The sequence below is a fragment of the Camarhynchus parvulus genome, chromosome 5, assembly GCF_901933205.1.
Source record: "Camarhynchus parvulus chromosome 5, STF_HiC, whole genome shotgun sequence".
Taxonomy (NCBI): domain Eukaryota; kingdom Metazoa; phylum Chordata; class Aves; order Passeriformes; family Thraupidae; genus Camarhynchus; species Camarhynchus parvulus.
Window position 1 is genome coordinate 46,349,660 of NC_044575.1, and position 19,042 is coordinate 46,368,701.

At 38.4% G+C, this 19,042-nt stretch overlaps 1 protein-coding gene across 1 annotated transcript in view; it reads left to right on the forward strand.

The window, feature by feature from the left end:
- Positions 1-19,042, forward strand: part of UNC79 (unc-79 homolog, NALCN channel complex subunit) — a 107,693-nt gene that overhangs the window by 29,916 nt on the left and 58,735 nt on the right. The window contains exons 14-27 of the mRNA XM_030950001.1: positions 812-1,042; positions 3,218-3,408; positions 4,250-4,373; positions 5,655-5,795; positions 7,087-7,308; positions 7,966-8,193; positions 9,590-9,731; positions 10,124-10,203; positions 10,283-10,431; positions 11,476-11,633; positions 11,961-12,142; positions 13,405-13,606; positions 15,189-15,368; positions 16,390-16,455. Coding sequence (XP_030805861.1) covers positions 812-1,042; positions 3,218-3,408; positions 4,250-4,373; positions 5,655-5,795; positions 7,087-7,308; positions 7,966-8,193; positions 9,590-9,731; positions 10,124-10,203; positions 10,283-10,431; positions 11,476-11,633; positions 11,961-12,142; positions 13,405-13,606; positions 15,189-15,368; positions 16,390-16,455 — 2,296 coding nt within the window. The remainder of the gene's footprint in view (positions 1-811; positions 1,043-3,217; positions 3,409-4,249; positions 4,374-5,654; positions 5,796-7,086; positions 7,309-7,965; positions 8,194-9,589; positions 9,732-10,123; positions 10,204-10,282; positions 10,432-11,475; positions 11,634-11,960; positions 12,143-13,404; positions 13,607-15,188; positions 15,369-16,389; positions 16,456-19,042) is intronic.

The following is a 19,042-nucleotide window of genomic DNA, read 5'->3' on the forward strand; positions in this document are numbered from 1 at the left end:
GTGCAGTTTTCACTAGGAAATGACAATGAATAGGTGATAGGTAGTTAAAGGAGCTTCTCAATTCTCCTGTCATCCAATCTTTGCATTCAGGGCAACCTGACTTGAAACTTTGTCTCCTGTACCCAGAGGGTGGCAAGAGCTCAAACACCAGGTAATTAAGGGCTTAGCGGTGTGCTGGCCTGTGAACTGGGGTAGAAACTTGGTCTCAGATTTGTGACAGCTTTACAGTCCAGGTATTATTTTAGAGAGTTTGGAGAAGGGGTGACAAATGTTAATCATTATGTTGGAATTTCTGAGGACTTAAAACTCATATTCATGCCCCAAATTAGGACAAAAATTCAAGATTAGAATCTCTTTGCAAAGTAAAATCACTTATTACATTAGGTAGGCATTTTCTTTCAGAATTTTTGAAGTTCTTGATTTGACTTGTCTTTTTATCTGGTCCGTCATATATGTGTGTGTATGTATAGCATATATTTTTACTAGATTTACAGTACCTTCTGAAACTAAAAGTAATTTTAAAGTTCAAACCAAAAAGTTTGTCAAAGCACTAGATACTGGTTTTTTTCTGTGTTGAAAGTAAACAAAAAATTCAGTGCCTAGGTTTTTTTCCCATTTTATTGTTATTTTCTGGTTAGGAAATGTTTTGTCAATTGTCCTGTATCAACCTCTACTTAAAACTGATCATCTCATTTGTCTCCTATGTAATCTTCATCCTCATAACTCTGAGAATGTGCAAAATCTAGTAGACCAAAAATTTCGCCCCCTTTAATTCTAGAAGTGAAAGTGGGTTTGTGTTTCTCTCTTCCAGGTGAGCCTGTGCACTCCCAGTGAGAATACACCCACAGAGAGTTTGGCAAGGCTGGTTAGCATGGTGTTCCAGTGGTTTCACTCTACAGCTTACATGATGGATGATGAAGTTGGTAGCCTGGTTGAGAAGCTGAAGCCCCAGTTTGTTACCAAGTGGCTGAAGACTGTTTGTGATGTCCGCTTTGATGTCATGGTTATGTGCCTCCTGCCCAAGCCAATGGAGTTTGCCAGGGTAAGAATGATTTATCTGAAGGCTCCCTTATTTGCTACAGAGATTAAGGTCTTAAGTAAAATCACCTTTTCTTTCCCAGCTCTGATAACACAAAGAAATCTCAGTGGTAGAGGGAACAATGGAAATTGGGAATTTTTCCTTTTCACAACATTTCTAGTTTTACTGTGTTAGAAAGTAGGCATTATTTACACTGATGTGAAGGCAGGTTGGAAGAATATTATAGGTATTGAAAGATACTGTACATTTTTGAGAGCTGCACATTTTCATTATGCTGCTGAGCTACCCAAACTTGTCTTTCCTAAAAGGTATCATTTGCCTACTCCCAGATATAAGCCTGTCCTTTAGTGATGTTTCTTTGCTCTTTGCATACTTCATCTCTGCAACTGTGAATTAAGGTTTTTGAAATCACACAGTTGTAACTGAAGGGAACTCTGGGAGCACTGATGCTAACTTCAGAGACTTAATTTGAGTGACTTAATTAAGATCCCAGTCTGACATGGTTTGCCTTGTTGCTGATGGAGAGAGAGAGATTTACCTGGAAAGTTATTCAGGGTGCCTAAGTGCAACCATTGGTGCAGTCTCTTCTAAATAGAGTCATTCTTTCTGTCCATTAGTTATGAAGCAGAACTCACCACTTAATCATGCTTTTGTAAGACTTTCTTTTTCTGAGACTCTCATGTAAAATGTCCAGAGGACATGTTGGGCTTGTTTCCTAAAATTAAGTGGCTAGACTTGGAAAAGCCATAAAGACTTCATGTGATGTATTACATCATCAGACATGAACTGTACATTGTGGGTTTTTCCTGATGTAATGTATGGGATTTGCTGTACATTTGCAGACCAGCATGGACATGTTTTACTCAGTAACCATTGCTGCTGGGAGGCTTGTAGGTCAGCTGGGGCAGTTTGAGAGGTGGATGGATGCTTCAGATGTTAGAAACTGAACAAAAGAGACCATGGCTTTGAGGTTAAGGGGAGAAGGAAGGACTGAACCTCATGCTGTAATCTCTTGCAGACTTTTTTCTTGGAGCCAACCCTTCTTTTGAGTTTTGTTACCCCCTACTGCAATACTTAAGACTAGACCAAAAACGTGCCAGATTTGCAAGACTTCACTAGAACATGAAGACAAATAGCCATGAAATTAGCTGTGATGAATGAAGGAAAAATAGTTTGCTGGCTGAGATTAGCAGTAATTGCTGCCAAAACAGCAGGCATCTCTAGAGCCATTAGTCAGGAACAGCAGATGTGAGCCGAGGTCAGTTAGAATAATTAATCTCTGTATGCCAATTACTTATATACTTAGAAGCATATTTTTTTGCTTCCATCACTGAGAACCTTTCTTCAAAAAACCCTGAACTAACACCCATGAAAGAACACCTTGTACAGATGAAGTTTTTCAGAATAAAGACCCAGTACTGTAACAAGAGCAAAAGATTGATGGTGCAAGTTTGACCAAATAAATCTGTGCCTTTTTGAGAATTATAAATAATAATACACTGAATCATGGCCTGGAAATGAGCAGACTTCATTTAAGTTTTGGACAAGGCTTTTGTGGACTGTCAGTCAAATTAAAGAGGAAAAAACAATGCAGCTCTATGGCTGAATTCTAAATTCTTCCTTGAATTTATTAATGATCACCTCCAAAAATTTCTTGGCTGCAACACACTGAGCAAATTTGTGGTAGTGAGCAAGTTACAGGGACTAGAAATGTTGTTCATTATGGCATTCACATTCTCTGAAAAAATTCCTTCACCCAGGGTTTTTCTCCTGTGAAGCTGAAAGGCAGCAAGAGGCCTCAGAGAAATGGAAAACAATTCTTATCTCATTTGCTTCCCCTGTGTTGTGCACGTGTGGAATGTGTTTGGAGATTGTTTACCCACAGGTGATTGTTTGATTGGATTCTGATGTGAGTTGTTTTGACTCATTGGCCAATTAGGGCCAAGCTCTGTCGGGACTTTGGAAAGAGTCACGAGTTTGCATTATTATCTTTTTAGCATTCAGTAAGTATCTTTTCTGTATGCTTAGTATAGTACAGTATTCTTTAATATAATATAGTATAACAAAGTAATAAGTTAGCCTTCTGAGAACATGGAGTCAGATGCATCATTCTCTCCCCTCGTTGGTGGACATTCATTTACAATAGTTCATCAGTTTGATTTTTTCAAATACCCACAGGTTGGTGGATACTGGGACAAGTCATGTAGTGCTGTAACCCAGCTAAAAGAAGGGCTGAATCGAATCCTTTGCTTGATTCCATACAATGTGATAAACCAGTCTGTGTGGGAGTGTATCATGCCAGAATGGCTGGAAGCTATAAGGACAGAAGTGCCCGATAACCAACTGAAAGAGTTTCGGGAAGTGCTGAGGTATGTAGGCATATGTTGGAATCATTCTGGTTTTGCATATGTTTGTTGAGGGTTTTGCCATTGTAAGATGGTGACAACTAATAAAAATGCCTATGTGTGCAATAGACAGTAGCAAGTGTGTGCTTCGGATTTGTTTTCATATCTTATGTTTAAAGGATTTAAGCTTTGGGAAAGTTTTCTTTTATTGCCCCCCATGTCTTTGAGTCAAGAGCCAATTACATGGATTCTTCTTTGGTGTGAGCGACGCATATTTTTAGAAATTTTTAGAAAGATGGTCCTTCCTGCAGCATGTTGGAAGGACCATCTTTCTCCTCCTGTCCAGCTGATGAGAAATGGTGGGGATTAGTAGAGCTGTATTTATTACGATAATATCTTCCCCTATTGAGCAAGGGAAACACCAGAATAAGAATGGTGGTGGAGTTGTAATTTTATGTCTGGTTTATGACTTTGACAATAAAACTTCACATTGCCTTTTAACTGATGACAGGGCTCTGAAACTGACTGTAAGTTCATATTTGTAGGTATTGCTGTAAACTTTTTTTAGTGCAAATGAGGAATAATGGACTAGTAAGATGAGAAGTTTTCCAATTTTTGCATTGGATGTTGGAAAAGATATTGCTATCAAATGAAATTGGACATATGTGATATCAGTTCTTAAGGTGAATCACCAAATTGAGAGATGGCCTTGTATAGTCAGGACAGGTGATATCAGCAGCCTAGCTCAGCTCCTGTGGAGGGTGAGGCTGCAAGTAAGATTAGCTTCCTACCAGTTTTCTGTTCTATCTCACACAGTGTATGCCATGCTAACTCAGTGATGCTACATTTTTGTTCTATTTTTCAGCAAAATGTTTGACACTGAGCTCTGTCCTCTCCCTTTCTCCTTGGAGGAGATGTTTGGCTTTATTAGCTGTCGATTCACAGGGTATCCATCTTCTGTGCAAGAGCAGGCATTGCTCTGGCTGCATGTAAGTGTCCTTGCTTGACAAGTCATGCTGAAACAGCTGAAAATTTTGTAAAAGAGTCTGCTTTTCTGAAGTTGATGCACTCCTTCTGCCCTTGGCTTAGCTCCACAATATAAGGATGGTTGGTAGACAGACCCTGAGTGTTGCTAACCCATCATGAGCAATAACCTAGCTGACAAGGTGGGAATCAGTCAAAGGGTGCACTTGGTAATCTTGGGGGTCTTTTGTAACCTAAATGATTTTGTGATTCTTTAAAAATGGAAACCTGGGAATTTCTTTAACTTTTTTAAAAGAGAACTTTTATTGTCAGTTGAGTCTTGAGGGCCATTCAGCTGGTTGACTTTTTTACAGCATTACTTTTTAGTCTCCACAGAAATTGGTCTGTAGATTCCAAAATTAATTCCAGAATCCAGAAACAGCTGTCGTTGTTTCTGCATATGAGGAGCTGGATTAGACTAGCTCTGTATCCACCAAGCTTTCTGCTGCTCTCGCCTTTTTTGTGCTATATTTGCCCACAAAACTGGCATTCACCCAATGTTACAGGGAGCTACAGGGATAATCATGTCAGATGAGGGCAATGAATTCAAAAAGGATATAAAATTTTCCACAGCACCTCAAAATAATACCTGTACTTTTCATTATTGCTTCTTTCCTGCTGAGGGTTATTTTAATTAAACCTCTACAAAGACCAATTTTTCTGACTGTAATTTTAAGTTTTTATATATACAGAGTTGTCAAGTAAAGCATGATTTTTTTTAGATTTTTATTGAATTAATAACAGTTAATGACAAATGCAAATGAGTTTATATTTATCTGAGTAATAGAGGCATAATAGATTGGGAATATTCTCCAGGTGATGTGCAATTAACAGTCCTGTCACTATGTTGACACCCGTAGGCTACCATTCTGACCAAATTCTTAGAATAAAAAAATAATTCTGTTTTAAGGAATAATAATAAAAAAATAGTTATTCATTCAAGTATTGGTAATATTTCTGCTTTACAGAAATATTTCTGTGGAATAATCTCACATCCCTGTGTGTTTGTGCATAAAACTGATCTCAAGGTGCGCCAAGTGGATGCCAACAAGTATTTTGAAAGTGCCTCTTTTATTTTGCCCTGACTCTAACAGGAATCTAAGCTTGCACCTTACCTCATTGAATCCCAAAATTAAATGCACAGAACTTGCTGAACTGAGGATCATGTTACAAAAATGCATATAAAGTAGCTGGTGTTTGTGATCCACCTTGAAACTCATACTTCCTTATTTATTGTCTGTCCTTAGGTGTTGTCTGAACTAGACATTGTGGTTCCTCTTCAGTTACTAATCAGCATGTTTTCTGATGGAGTTAATTCTGTAAAAGAATTAGCAAATCAACGAAAATCAAGAGTCAGTGAACTGGCAGGAAATCTTGCAGCTCGGAGGGTAACTGCTTAGTTTTTTTGCTTGTAACAGTCTTCCTGATAGAGTCCACATGAAGAATTAAAAATCATCTTTTAATATGGCAGCATTTGATTGAAAACAGTGCACATTTTGAAAATTAAAGAAAACTGGCATGACTTCAGTTAATATTACTCTATCATACAAAATTGTAAAAGTAACACGGGTAGGAGTTTCTTGGTATCTTTTCCAAGCTGTTTTATTCTTTGCACCTTCTATTAACAACCATCAGGAACAAACTGTTACGGACAACTGGTCATACCTTTTGTATTCTGGTGTGAATTTGGTGGGCCTGGGTATGTTTTGAAAGGGTGAGAGAGCAGAATTTATTTCTGGTTCCCTGCATTTTTGTCCCAAACACAAGAGATGCAGAATGTGATCTAAAGTTGTCTGTCGAAGGCTTATGGTCTGGAAGAAAACATGTTCAAATAAGTAGGTACTACACATACTTGGTCTGATGTGACTTAATTTCCCAGTAGTTTGGATGAAGTGCTTCAAGGACACCAGGAACAAGGTTGCTTGAAAGACCTCATTCTTTAGATTTAAGGAACTACAGCATCTGGGGTGTTGATGACTCCTTACATGTGGTCTGCCAGTCTTCTGATACAGCTCTGCAGAGAGCACTGCCACACCTAGCCCATGATCACTTCTAAACTAAGCAGAAAAAATGATTAAACTTTCTGTCTGGTCTCTCAGACCATAGCTGGTGTAAAAATTGACCTGGTATGTCATCTAAGTATCTCCCTGCAATGCCTAGAAGTTCTCAGGGTGTTTTAGCTGGCCTCCTGTGGTGTGGGCATAAATCAGTGCAGACACGCACAACTTACTGCCCTTGTGTCTAGTTAATTTCCAGCTACCTGTATCCATGGAACAGCCTTAGGTAACAAAGTTCTCTTGAGGTGGACTCCTTTATTACCTTCTTGCTGTTAAAGTCAGTGTCCATGGATCATTGTCACCTGATGGCTGCTTTACTGCCTGCACCAATTTTCAGTTTGGTTTTGGATGTTGAAATTCTCCTTAGTAGGAATAACTTAATGGATGTCAGCCGCTTAGCTTGAGAGAATGTATCATCTGGGCAGAATATAGTTCCTGTACTTCCACTGTATCTTATTGTTCAGTGGTGTTAATAAGGGACACCTGTATATTTTGCAAAAAAGCTACACAAGGGAGTGGCAAGGCTGTCAGAGTTCTTGCTATTTTTGGCATTTTCTTATAGAATGAGATTGCTTAAATGTCTAACAGTTATTTGGACATGTTGATTTTTTTATGTTTTCAGGTGAGCGTTGCTTCTGACCCTGGGCGCAGAGTTCAGCACAACATGCTGAGTCCTTTCCCAAGCCCCTTCCAGAGCCCATTTCGGAGCCCAATACGTAGTCCTTTTCACAGCCCTTTCAAGAATTTTGGACATCCTAGTGGAAAAACAATTGATTTTGAGTGTGAAGATGAGGAAATGAATCTTAATTGCTTCATTCTGATGTTTGATCTAATCCTGAAGCAGGTACTTGCAGAAGAAAAGCATCCACATGGAAGGAACACTGAAGTTCTGTAGTCACTTTTGGTTCTCCTTTATTGATTCTCCTTAGGGCCTGGCATTGATTCTTTTGATCCTGTATTGATTCTCTTTCTGCTAAGGGCCTGGCATGAAGTGTAAGGCATTTAAATCCCAGTACAGCTGTCATCTGTCTTTATAGAAATTATAGGTTAATGTTCAAAGAAGTGAGATAGCTCCACATTCAGCTTGACCTGTCACTAGTGAAAGGAACTTTTCCTTGGAGCTTTGCTTATTTTTACAGACTAGAAGCAGAGATTTGTTGGTAAGCCTAGGTTATCAATTTTTGGATAGCTAAATTTCTACATTTTGAATCCAAGGACACTTGTTTTGGATGACAGTCTCCAGGTAAAATTAATGGATTAATTATATGCTTGAAATTGTCTATTTCTCTAGCTGTTTGAACTTGGGCCTCAACATCAATGGCAATTAAAAATTCTGAGTTGCAGTTTATCTCAGATTCTTCCCAGTACTGTAATATAAAACTAGCAGAAATGTAGGAAGAGGCAGATGGTTTGTACTCTGCCTTTTAATAATAATTTAATTTAAATTAATTAAAAATAATTTAATTAATAATAAATCCTTACTCTTTTCACTTTCTTTCAGATGGAACTCCAGGATGATGGTGTCACTTTGGGCTTAGAGAACAGCATCTCAAAAGATATAATATCCATCATAAACAATGTGTTTCAGGCACCCTGGGGTGGTTCTCACACCTGTCAGAAAGATGAAAAATCAGTTGAATGTGGTCTGTGCCAGTCCAGCATTCTGTGTTACCAGCTGGGTTTTGAGCTGCTGGAACAGCTTGCTCCAAAGGAAGAAATCAGGCTTGTGGTAAGTAGAGCAGGAAAAGGTCTGTGTTATTGGTATGCTGAAACTCCTCCACTGTTCTCATTCCATTGTGCTCAGGGAGCAAAGCTACACTGACTTTTGGCATGAAGGATTCGGGGGGTTAAAGCAAAATGCCATTGCACTGTAAAATTTCCAAAGTTTGAATTGATTCAAAGAACCCAGGGAAGATGGCAATATTAATCCATCTTGAACTCTTCCCCCATGAACACTGAGGTGCTTTTTCACTTTGGACATGCATCACTCCAATCCTACTGTGTCTCAAAAAAAAAAATAAAGTGTTAATACTTACCTTTTGATAAAAGCAAGGAGTGGATACTTTGAAATGATTAATGATTTTGAGTGAAGCAGTTGTCAAGTGAGCAAGTTGGAGCTCGACTGTTTGAAATGCTGAGCACTGTGGGAAAAATTGTTTTACTTCAGGTTGAGTATCCAAATTTATCAGACCCAGATATGTACTCTCCAGTCACTAGTCATCATTAAAATTTTCTGTAGCTTTGCAGAAGAGTTGGAGAATTTCCTGTGGTGGTGGTGATGGTGGTCTGATGAATTTATTTTAAGCTGGATATCTATTATATGCAACTGTTCCATCTGGTAGTTGAGAAGAAGGCATAATTCCATTTATTTTGATGCTCATTTTTTGTGGTGTGTTAGTAGCAAATTTTTATTAGTTTTTTTCCTCCCATAAGGGAATAATGATGCCTTTTTATGTGTCAAATTTTCAGAATTTCATTTGGTGTGTATGCTAGAAGTAGATATTTTGCACATAGTATTCAGTATACTATTTGTCCTAGAAAAATCATCTCATGCCCCTCCAGTACAGATTCTTGTCTCAAGAGAGAATTAGCAAGCTTTGTTGTCTTTGGGGTGCTGGGACACTTCCAGACTTCACCCTGAGATTTCCAACATATATATCACAATGGGAACCTTTAATCCTGTGCTCCTTGCCACAGGCAGAAGTAACTCCAGCATGGAGTTTACAGTTTTCAATGTAAAAGTGGCTGAGGTAGGTCCTGCCCCTAAGCCTGTAACTCCACAGTAGCGCAGGAAACGCCCTGCTCCTGTCTGTTACTCCTTTCAGGCAAGGATGACAGACTTAGAGAAGTATTGGCCCTTTGATTGAATCCACCTCAGCTCCAATATGCATATACAGTTTCTGTTAAATCAATGTCAGAAACACACTTTTTTTGTCAGTATACATTTGCTGATGCAAAATATTAGATATGCAGGTGATCTGAGTGCATAAATGTACATGGAACTAAACAAAGAATGCCTCATTTGAGCTCAGTTTGTCACACCATATGTAGCTTAGTCAGCAGGATATGGCCTCATGTATGTAGGTAACATCAAGAAATGAATTTAACTTATTATATTCTTAAAGGAGCCCACAGATAACCTCGAGGATAGTCTTCTGTATACTAGACCTGAGTTTATTATAGGAACTGAAGGAGAAGAGGAAGACAAATCAGCACCAAAGCATGGAGAAAACCCAGGAAATCACCCAGAGACCACAGAAAATGCTGGTAGGTAGAGGCTGAAAAGGTTACTGCAGTAAGGCTTTGAAAGAAATGCTTATACCCATATACAATACAAGCAGTCTTTCAAGTTCAACAGTGCACAGTCACTTTTTTTATCATGCATTTAATTCTTTCAACATATTAATTGGATAGGCTGTAAATAAGTTGATAGCAGGTGTGACTGTCTCCCAAAAGTGTTAAAAGAAGTCTTGGCTTTTTAAACATATAAAGTAGCAAAAATATTAGATGCCATATTCCACGCTATACTAACTTTGCTGACTGCAGGGTTAATGTGCCTAGAATTAATTTATCTCTCATCACCTTAACATTCTTTAGTTTCATTTTGAATTCACAGATAAAAGAATTTTAATACTGTCTGTAACTTCCATTTTTAACAGCGATAAAGAATGACACAGAAAGGAAGTTTTGTTATCAGCAACTTCCAGTTACCTTGAAGCTCATATACACTATATTGCAGGTAACATTGATTACTTGTTAGTTTAGTTTATATTGCTGGTGGTGTCATTGTGTTGAGAGAGAAACAACTATTTACACAGGAAATGTCAAGGTTTGAAGAACCAGACATCCTTTTTAACATGCTGAATTGTCTGAAGATCCTGTGTCTTCATGGGGAATGCCTGTATATAGCAAGAAAAGACCATCCACAATTTCTTGCCTATATTCAAGATCATATGTTGATTGCAAGGTGAGTTATTTGTCTTCATACTTCATTGGTTCTCCAGGTATACATTTTTCTTAGTGTCAAAGAATTTGCAAGTTTACTATGGGAAATTAATAAGAGTGGTAGAGAAGTGTGGAAAGATTAAGAAACCTGTATACAAGTTATTGTACAGGCTAATTAAGATGTAAATGAAGTCAAGGTAACCCTGCAGGTAACCAGTGTCCGTCATGGCTACTCCATTGTGAACCACCTCTTTTGCAATAAGTCAGACTCTCTTATATTCAATAATACCATTACCTGAGACTGATGTATCTTCCTGGAATCTACAAAATAAAATACAGGATGTCGTGAAGGCAGGCACACAGTTTATAGGGCCTTAGCATTAAAGCTGAGACAACAATAGTATTTCAAATTATTTTTATGGGGGACAGGAAGTTCGTTCACTTAGAGTGAATTGGATTGAAATCTGTGCCTTTTAAGATTCTCTTTGGAGAAAGGGACTTCTGAAGAAAACTAGCTGAGTAAACATCAGCATATGATCTTCTGAAATACTGTTTGTCAGCATTTAACAGCTGCTCTGTATCAATTTCACTGAGCATCTCCCAAGACTGAGGGTTTTAGCAGCCTAGGGAATCTGTCCTGAATCTATACCAGCAAATTGTGAATATCCAGCTTCTTAGTTACTTGTGGATGCACATGATTTTTGGTGTCAAGACAGTTCATGTGGCTTATGTGGTCATGCTGAAAGCTGGTCATGCTGAAACTCCTAATTCGTAGCATAGACTGTGTTCCATGGCAGTTGTCTTGAACTACTAGGCAAACTCTTTCAAAATGAAATATTTCAAAGTGAGGAATATTTGAACCTGGATTTTCAATAAAAAATGCTGTAGTTGAAGATTTGCCAGTAGCTCTGTTTTCCTACTCTGTTTTTACTACAATCCATTCTGTAGTATTGACATAAATGCCCAGCATGGATCATAGAGATTTTCATGGAAAGTTCTTTACATTTAGAAGAAAGGATATCAAGGGAGTGTCTTTATAAGCAGGCTTACTCTTTTGTCTTGCCAGCTTATGGGGAGTTGTGAAGTCTGAATTCTCTCAGCTTTCTTCCCTGGCAGTCCCGCTTCTTCTTCATGCACTTTCGCTTCCTCATGGAGCTGACATTTTCTGGACAATCATAAACAGCAATTTCAACAGTAAAGACTGGAAGATGAGATTTGAAGCAGGTAGGCCTGAGAAATGTACTTTATTTTCTCTTTGTTTCTTCTCTGAAGAAGTAGAGCTTTCTCTGCAGTAACTGAGGAGACATATAGCAGATGATGAACTTTTTGCTGCTTTGGAGAGTTTTGGAGATAGTTTGGTGCTAAAACAGTGTGCAGTAAAATAAAGGGGAAGATGAGACATTTTGGATAATAAAAATCAAAATTATAGCTCTTTCTAGCTATTTTTCATTGTTACTTTCTCAGCTGTGCATATTTCTATGTATTAATCTGTGTATTAGTCAGTACATAAATCATTGCCTAAATGAATATGCCTCTGTCTCGCTGCTACAGTTGAGAAAGTGGCTGTGTTGTGCAGATTTTTGGACATTCACTCTGTGACAAAAAACCACCTATTGAAGTACTCTTTGGCTCATGCATTCTGTTGTTTCCTGACTGCTGTGGAAGATGTCAACCCAGCAGTGGCTACAAGAGCTGGACTATTACTTGACACCATAAAGAGGCCAGCTTTACAGGTGGGTGTGCTACATGGGAAAAAATACATTCCAGTGGGAAGCTGCCTTTTCACCTGGAGATCCCATGTACAACATCACAGTCGCTGCTAATACCTCTTTAGGCAAGCATTATTGGTCTTGGTACTTGACATATGCACAAAATAACCAAGGGAAATGATACAGCCCTACCCCAAGTTGGAATAATAGAAAAAATAATTTTTAAGATCAAGTCCAACCATAAATACTTTGATGGCTGCAGAGGATTATTGTGTTTGAACTGTTGTTGTAGAAAACTATATTTTTTTTGATTATTTGAAAATAATTTGGTATTTTTCAATTAAGAAAATAAATTTCTAAGTCTTATGAGACCCTGCTGAACTCACAGTGAGAAAATGTATTTGAGCAAAACCAAACCTTGTCTTGATCTTTTCAAGATTCACTTAGGCATGTAATTTTATGAATGTCAGAGAGCCTGCCAGTCAGGATTCACATGATTAAATCTAAACAGATACCTAAGCGAGAAAAGCAAGATAAAAAAATAAATCTCATAGAAAAATTCAGTTCTAGTTCTGTGGAGAATAGAATGAATATGTATTTTAAAGAGCTCAGGGTTACTGCCTACAAAATGCTGTTAATGTTTGCTAGTTTAATTCCCTTTGGTATCTTTTCAAAATAATTTCCAGAGAAATTGAGTTCAATGACACTATTACTGAACTTGGGTTCAATGAGACCAGTATACTGCGCTTTCATATTCAATATGTGGGCTTTCTTATCAAACTTAAATCTTAACAGTCCAGACAGAATTCTAGTGCAGATAATGTACAGAAGAATTTTCAGGCAAAGTGCTTCTGACACACTTCACAGTGTAATCTTTCTTCCCCCGTTTAACCTTGGTGATTCATTCTTTTTGTAATTAAGGGCTTGATTCAGTTACATAAATGTAATGTTTTTCTCAGATGAGGAGCGTGAACAAAGCACTTTGATATTGTGTACCAAATATCCAGTAGGATAGGACTTTGCCTGTACCTTTGTATTACTCAAAATATTAGAAAATTCTACATTCAAAATATGATGTTTATTTATCTCTTCATTTACCTTACTCTCTCTCTGATATCAGTAGCATTAGTTCTGATTTAAAGGACTTGTTAGAAAAAAGGAGCTAAACCTTGATGCTATATTAACTGACAGGAGAAGTTATGAGCTTTGACCTCCCTTTATTTGAAAAAATCCTTAAGAGATCTCGTATCTCAGTTATGTGCTGTTTTCTTTGTTTCCCTCTGTAGGGTCTCTGCCTCTGCCTTGATTTCCAGTTTGACACAGTTGTCAAGGATAGGCCCACAATTCTTAGTAAGCTTTTGCTACTTCATTTTCTAAAAGCAGATATCCCAGCTTTGAGCTGGGAGTTCTTTGTGAACCGCTTTGAGACCCTGTCTTTGGAGGCTCAGCTTCATCTGGACTGCAACAAAGAATTTCCTTTCCCAACAAGTAAGCATATTTCAAATCAATCTGATCACTTTTTACCAGCTTCTGGAATTTTAGCTGTTGCAAGAGACTGAGGGAGTTGTAGGTCTCATGTAGATAAATGCTCTGAAATTAAGTAATCTTTCAGGCCAAAATAAAATAAAGTAAGCATTTTTTTACTTCCTGAATACAGATTAGGCTGTATTCTGCTGCACCTTTGGGTATTGTGTTTTGCTCTCACTAGGATGTGATTGCCAACCTTGGTTGAATTGTGGTCTTGTTCTATGATCACCTGAAACCCACATTAACCCACAGTTCTAATGCTGTCACATTTGCTGTTCTTCGAGTCCCAGATCATCCCCTGTCCTGTGGTGGTCTGTACAAAGTCAGCCCTAGGAGCTGTTTGACCCTCTGAAAAGCCCCAGTGTGTGGGGCACAGCATAAGAGATACATGGAATCCTAGAGCCAGTGCTCAGTTAACTATTTTTGCAGTGACAAATGTTTTAAAATGTTTGTCCTGTTCATACTTGGTTTCTTAATAAGAAACCAAATCTTCCTTTTGCTAGACAGGCACTAAAAATTAATTCATGTATAAATTTTTAGAATGCTGAATAATTGAAAACTTCCTAACCCAAGTGGTGGCCTATGAGTCAGATCTATTTCCATTTCCTGGAGGAGATGGGAACAGCTGTTTGAACAGTGCATGTTCCCTCAGCAGCCTAATGCTTCCTTCTACATTTGCATGGAGCCCAGTGCCTAAAAAAGTCTAGGTGCTGTGACTGCTCCACAGGAGAGGGGTGGAACTGCAAAGATATTTTCTTCATATGTGAGTAGCTTGACCCAATGCTGGGAACTGCTTCTGTGGCCTGAGGAGGGTGTCTTGCCACTAGTTTCTAACATCTCTGGCTGCAAATGTAGGGCAATACCTTTAAATAGGAATATTTTTGCGTGACTTAAAATAGCACAAGAAAATGTTCAGATTTCTTTTGAACCTTTTTCTTTGCCCTTTCAAAGAGATGGGTGATGCAAAGGATGGGCTCACTGAATCAGTCACTCAGATGATTAAACTCAAAGGGTTCCAGTGCACTATAGATATGAGTGTGGAAAAGTATTGGTGATTCCCATTAGGACATGCGGTGATATTGATGATAATACCACTGTAACTCCATAATCAACACTCACAGGTTTTTTGAGTTCAAAATCAGGATGGTAGGTGCAGGCAGAACAGGAGGTTAGTAAGGCAAAACTAGAGGCCATGGTTAGGTATGAGTACACTAAATGTGATCCATACTTGTGAGATTTCTGCCCTTTTGAATAGGGGGCACCTCATATTCTCTTAGCCTGAAATTCAGTTTTTGGCTTCAAGAATCTGTTTTTGACCAAATAATAGCATAATTTTTTAACACAGTTGTGCCTCTTGGGGTTGTATGGTTTTTAGAATGAGAGCATGCAAATGAGTACCTTGCAGATGGACCCCGTGGGCCCATTTGAAACTTTCTTGGCTTGAGTGGGACCCGGGGCCCAGTTGCATTTGGCACTTGGCAGCAGTAGGAGCCCTCCCCATGGTGTGGAATGAATCCTAACTTGGTCCATTGCATTTGCAAAGCTATCACTGCTGTCAGGACAAACGTGGCCAACCTCAGTGATGCGGCAATGTGGAAGATCAAGAGGGCTCGTTTCTCGCGTAACCGCCAGAAGAGCGTGCGCTCCCTGCGGGACAGCGTCAAGGGACCCGCCGAGTCCAAGAGAGCGCTCTCCCTTCCCGAAACCTTAACCACCAAAATTCGTTGAGTACCTGTTTATGTTTTTGTGACACACTTCTGTCTTCTCCCCATGGATTATATCCTGTCAATGGGTACACATTGGAGTTTTCAATATTTATCCAGTTAGTTTCTGATAATGACAAGTTAGTGCCTTTGACAAAGAACATAGACAAATTGTGTCTAGATGTGTCTGTTTAAAAGGCCAGAATAGAGTGCTCCAAGACTAGTTAGTCTTTTCTAGATCTTAATTTTTATTTGGGGCTAATATGCAGTAGTTTTGTCTTAAATAGATACAGATTTTACAGAAAAAATCCTCTATTACTAATATATTTATTGATTATAATTATTAATCAGCGCATGCAGCATATGCTAGATGTCTTAAAAACAGCTGTTAATGGCTCAAATGAGTTTTTGAATATATTCAGCATTCTGTTGATAAGGAAACAATGTCATGCAACACATCTTTCCTGATGGCTTCTACAGGAGGACTTAGTGCTGGAAAACCATGGGATTGTCTGGAGTGCCATGCAGATACCTTTCCAAGAAGAAATGAGGCTTGTCTATTCTCATTTAGAGAATTTTGCAAACACAGATTAGTCTTTATATTTAAATTGTACCTCTCACATTGCTCTTACCCATATAATAGGAACTGATAAAACTTTCAAACCTGGTTGCTAGTGAACAATTAACTTAAAAGGTAATTTTCTTTCCAACACTGCAATATCTATTTTTTCCAACACAGTCTCCCTGAATATTTTGGGATTCTTAGGTAATCCTTCATGACCAATTGCTGATGCTGCACAGGGACTCCTGTGTGCTGACTCTTGTACCAGCAAAATTAAATGATGTAGAAAATTAGAGTTATAGAACATAGTGCACAAAATCTGTAGGGCACACAAGTGACATGTTCCAAGCAGTTACACTCACTGCCTGACAGCAGTGCATGAGTAAATGAAAATAAATGTGCTAGCACTGAATATATGCTAAGTGTAAGATGTCAGTACTTCCTTATTAAACAGAGTTGCTCTTGTTTTTTTTCTAAAGCTGTGAGCTTGACCAGACATGAGCAGTCTGCACCAGCACTTGGAGGAACACCAGAGCAAACACCAGGTGGGTGTGACAAAGGAGGTGTGTTTTGATGGAACAGGAAAAGGAGGCTCTAACTCTGACTTTCTTGCTGAATCATGAGATAAACTTACGCAAGATGGAAGTTGTCTAAATGGAAGACTGAATCACATCTCAGCATGGTTCCAAAAAGTGTAAATTGAAGCTTTGTTCTCAATCTGTACTGAAAGCTGCCTCCGGTTGTAAGTAAGACTTTGGAGTCAGTCAGATATGCCAGCAGTGCCTCACCCTCCTGTGTTTGATTGCCCACAAGTAAATATTTGCTAGACTGGCCCCATGGGTCACCTGTTTTGAGTCAGATCTTTGAGTCCTTCAGGTTTTAAAGACAGCAGACAGAATGCTTTTGCCTGTCAGTACTGTATATTACACTCTGCATGCTTGTAGATATCTCAAGTACCTTATTTTGTATTTGCTGACATTTTCTGAAGATGTCACCTTCTGTCAGGCTTCTGTAGAATAGGTAGCACAGCAGGATCCAAGGAATCTCTTAATAATTGTGGCTACTGACAGTTATTGCTCTGAGTGCTGTGTAGGCTGATGATTTGGAAGTGAAAAGATGTCAGATTCAGATATTTTCATGTTCTGTCTTCAATACTTGAAATACTTCCAACAGATGCAAATTCCTAATCAAAATATATCAACTTATTTGATGATCAGCTGAAAGGAAGATACCTTGTCACTGTGGGAGCTGACTAAGCTGTGAAATGAAATAGGGGAGTTTCTGAGTTATCAGGATATAGCCCTGCTGTGCTAGCCCAGTGAGAGCTGGAAATGAACTAGTTCCTTACAGAACATATGTGTGGGTTGTCACAGGCTCACACAGGGAACAAGTGACATCATGATGCAATAAACAGGTATGTCAGTGGATGATTGTTCTTCATTTAACAGCACCAACCACCTGCTAAATACTGGGCTTAAAGGCATCTTATGCGTACTTTGTTGCATAAGAACTGCCAGTGTCACAGTCGGCATTGTTACTTACGCTTTGTGGTTTTATTAGATGTATTTTGGTATTGCTACACTTTACTTTCCAGGCTTAGGTAGTTCATGACCTAAGGTTAAAACAAAGTTTCCACTAAAAATGTGAATATAAAATGTTTAATGTATCTAGTAACTACTGATCTCAAGAAAATTCCGATAATATGATTCAGAATATGACAGATGATTTGGAAACTAGAAGACTAATTACTGTCCCTTTTCTCCTGCCCAATATTTATTATTTTTTCCTTGTATGTTTGTAAAAAAAATTTTTTTTGAGGTTTGTTTCAGTTTTTAACGCTACATTGGCAGTACTGAGCATATGTGTTTCAGCTAAGGAACTGACTGACTCCTAAATGGAGGATGTACATCTGTTGTAGAAAAACATGTATTTTATACATAGCCCTTGAATGAACCAGTTTTCATGCTCATCTGTTCTTTCTAGATCTAAAACAGGCATCCTTGCACAGTCCAAATGCAAGCTGGATTCAGTGTGCATTCTGTATGGATTAAACACCAGGATCATGTTGCTATGTTCTGTGCAGTGTCCTGGACAGTCAGTGGGAGAGTTTCAGTGAAGAGGATCACAGTTGGGATGATGAACCCTTCTGTAATCCTGATCTGCTGCTTTATGCTACTTTGTGATATACCTTAAAGTAATTTGAAGGTAAAGGGGTCTAATATAAGGCACACATGAATAAAGAGATGAATCTTTGGAGGTAAGGCTAGATTGAATTAGGGCGTGGAGGTTGTATATTACCTGGCTGTGTGTTTGGTGATGTGAGAAGGTTTTGATGAGGGCTGGGGAGGATAGGTGTGTATATCTGTATACCTTATACAGGCACATACTAATTCATGCGAATTTTAAGGGATAAAAGTTACCCTAGCCTCTGTAAAGACAGAGCTGTCTTGGATTTGCATTCCAAGCTTGGACTTAAACAGCCTCATGTGGTAAAAGGATACCCTGTATCTTGTGTTGATGAAATAAATGTTCAGTTCAGGCCTGATATAACCTAAGACTCATTCCAGACAGCAGAAGAAGTTTTCCAGACTCTGAAGATCTATTGATTAAACTGTATTGTACAGTTTCTGTAGTTTTAAACAAGTAGGTCTCCATTGCTGGTTTTTTGCAGCTTCCTACATCAGAAATAAAAACGGGATGAATGATGTTCCATAGACTTCATCCTTAGTACAGCTGTGACAAACAAATCAGGGTGAAGCTCTGTCCACTGTATCCTGCTGTGTAGTTTTCCTTGAGGGTACAGTATGAGAAATGAGCTCTTTAATGCATCAGAAAGTGCAGTACTATTTCTGGAAAAGTAAAATGTCAGGAAAAGTCCTGGGAAGTGTCTGTTAGCTTGTGTTAGAGTTATGAAACACTTTTGAAATGGAACATTTTATCGCTGAGCTTCTAAATTATATTGTTCAGCAAGTGAAAATAAAATGGTTTAATCTTTTCAGACTAATTACTCTTTAAATTCTATTTGGAGAACCAGTCTTTATTTAGAACCCAATGATCTTTTCATTTGTTTCATTTTATCTCCTTTATTTTATTGATTTAATCTCCTTTATTTCATGTCTATAACACAACATG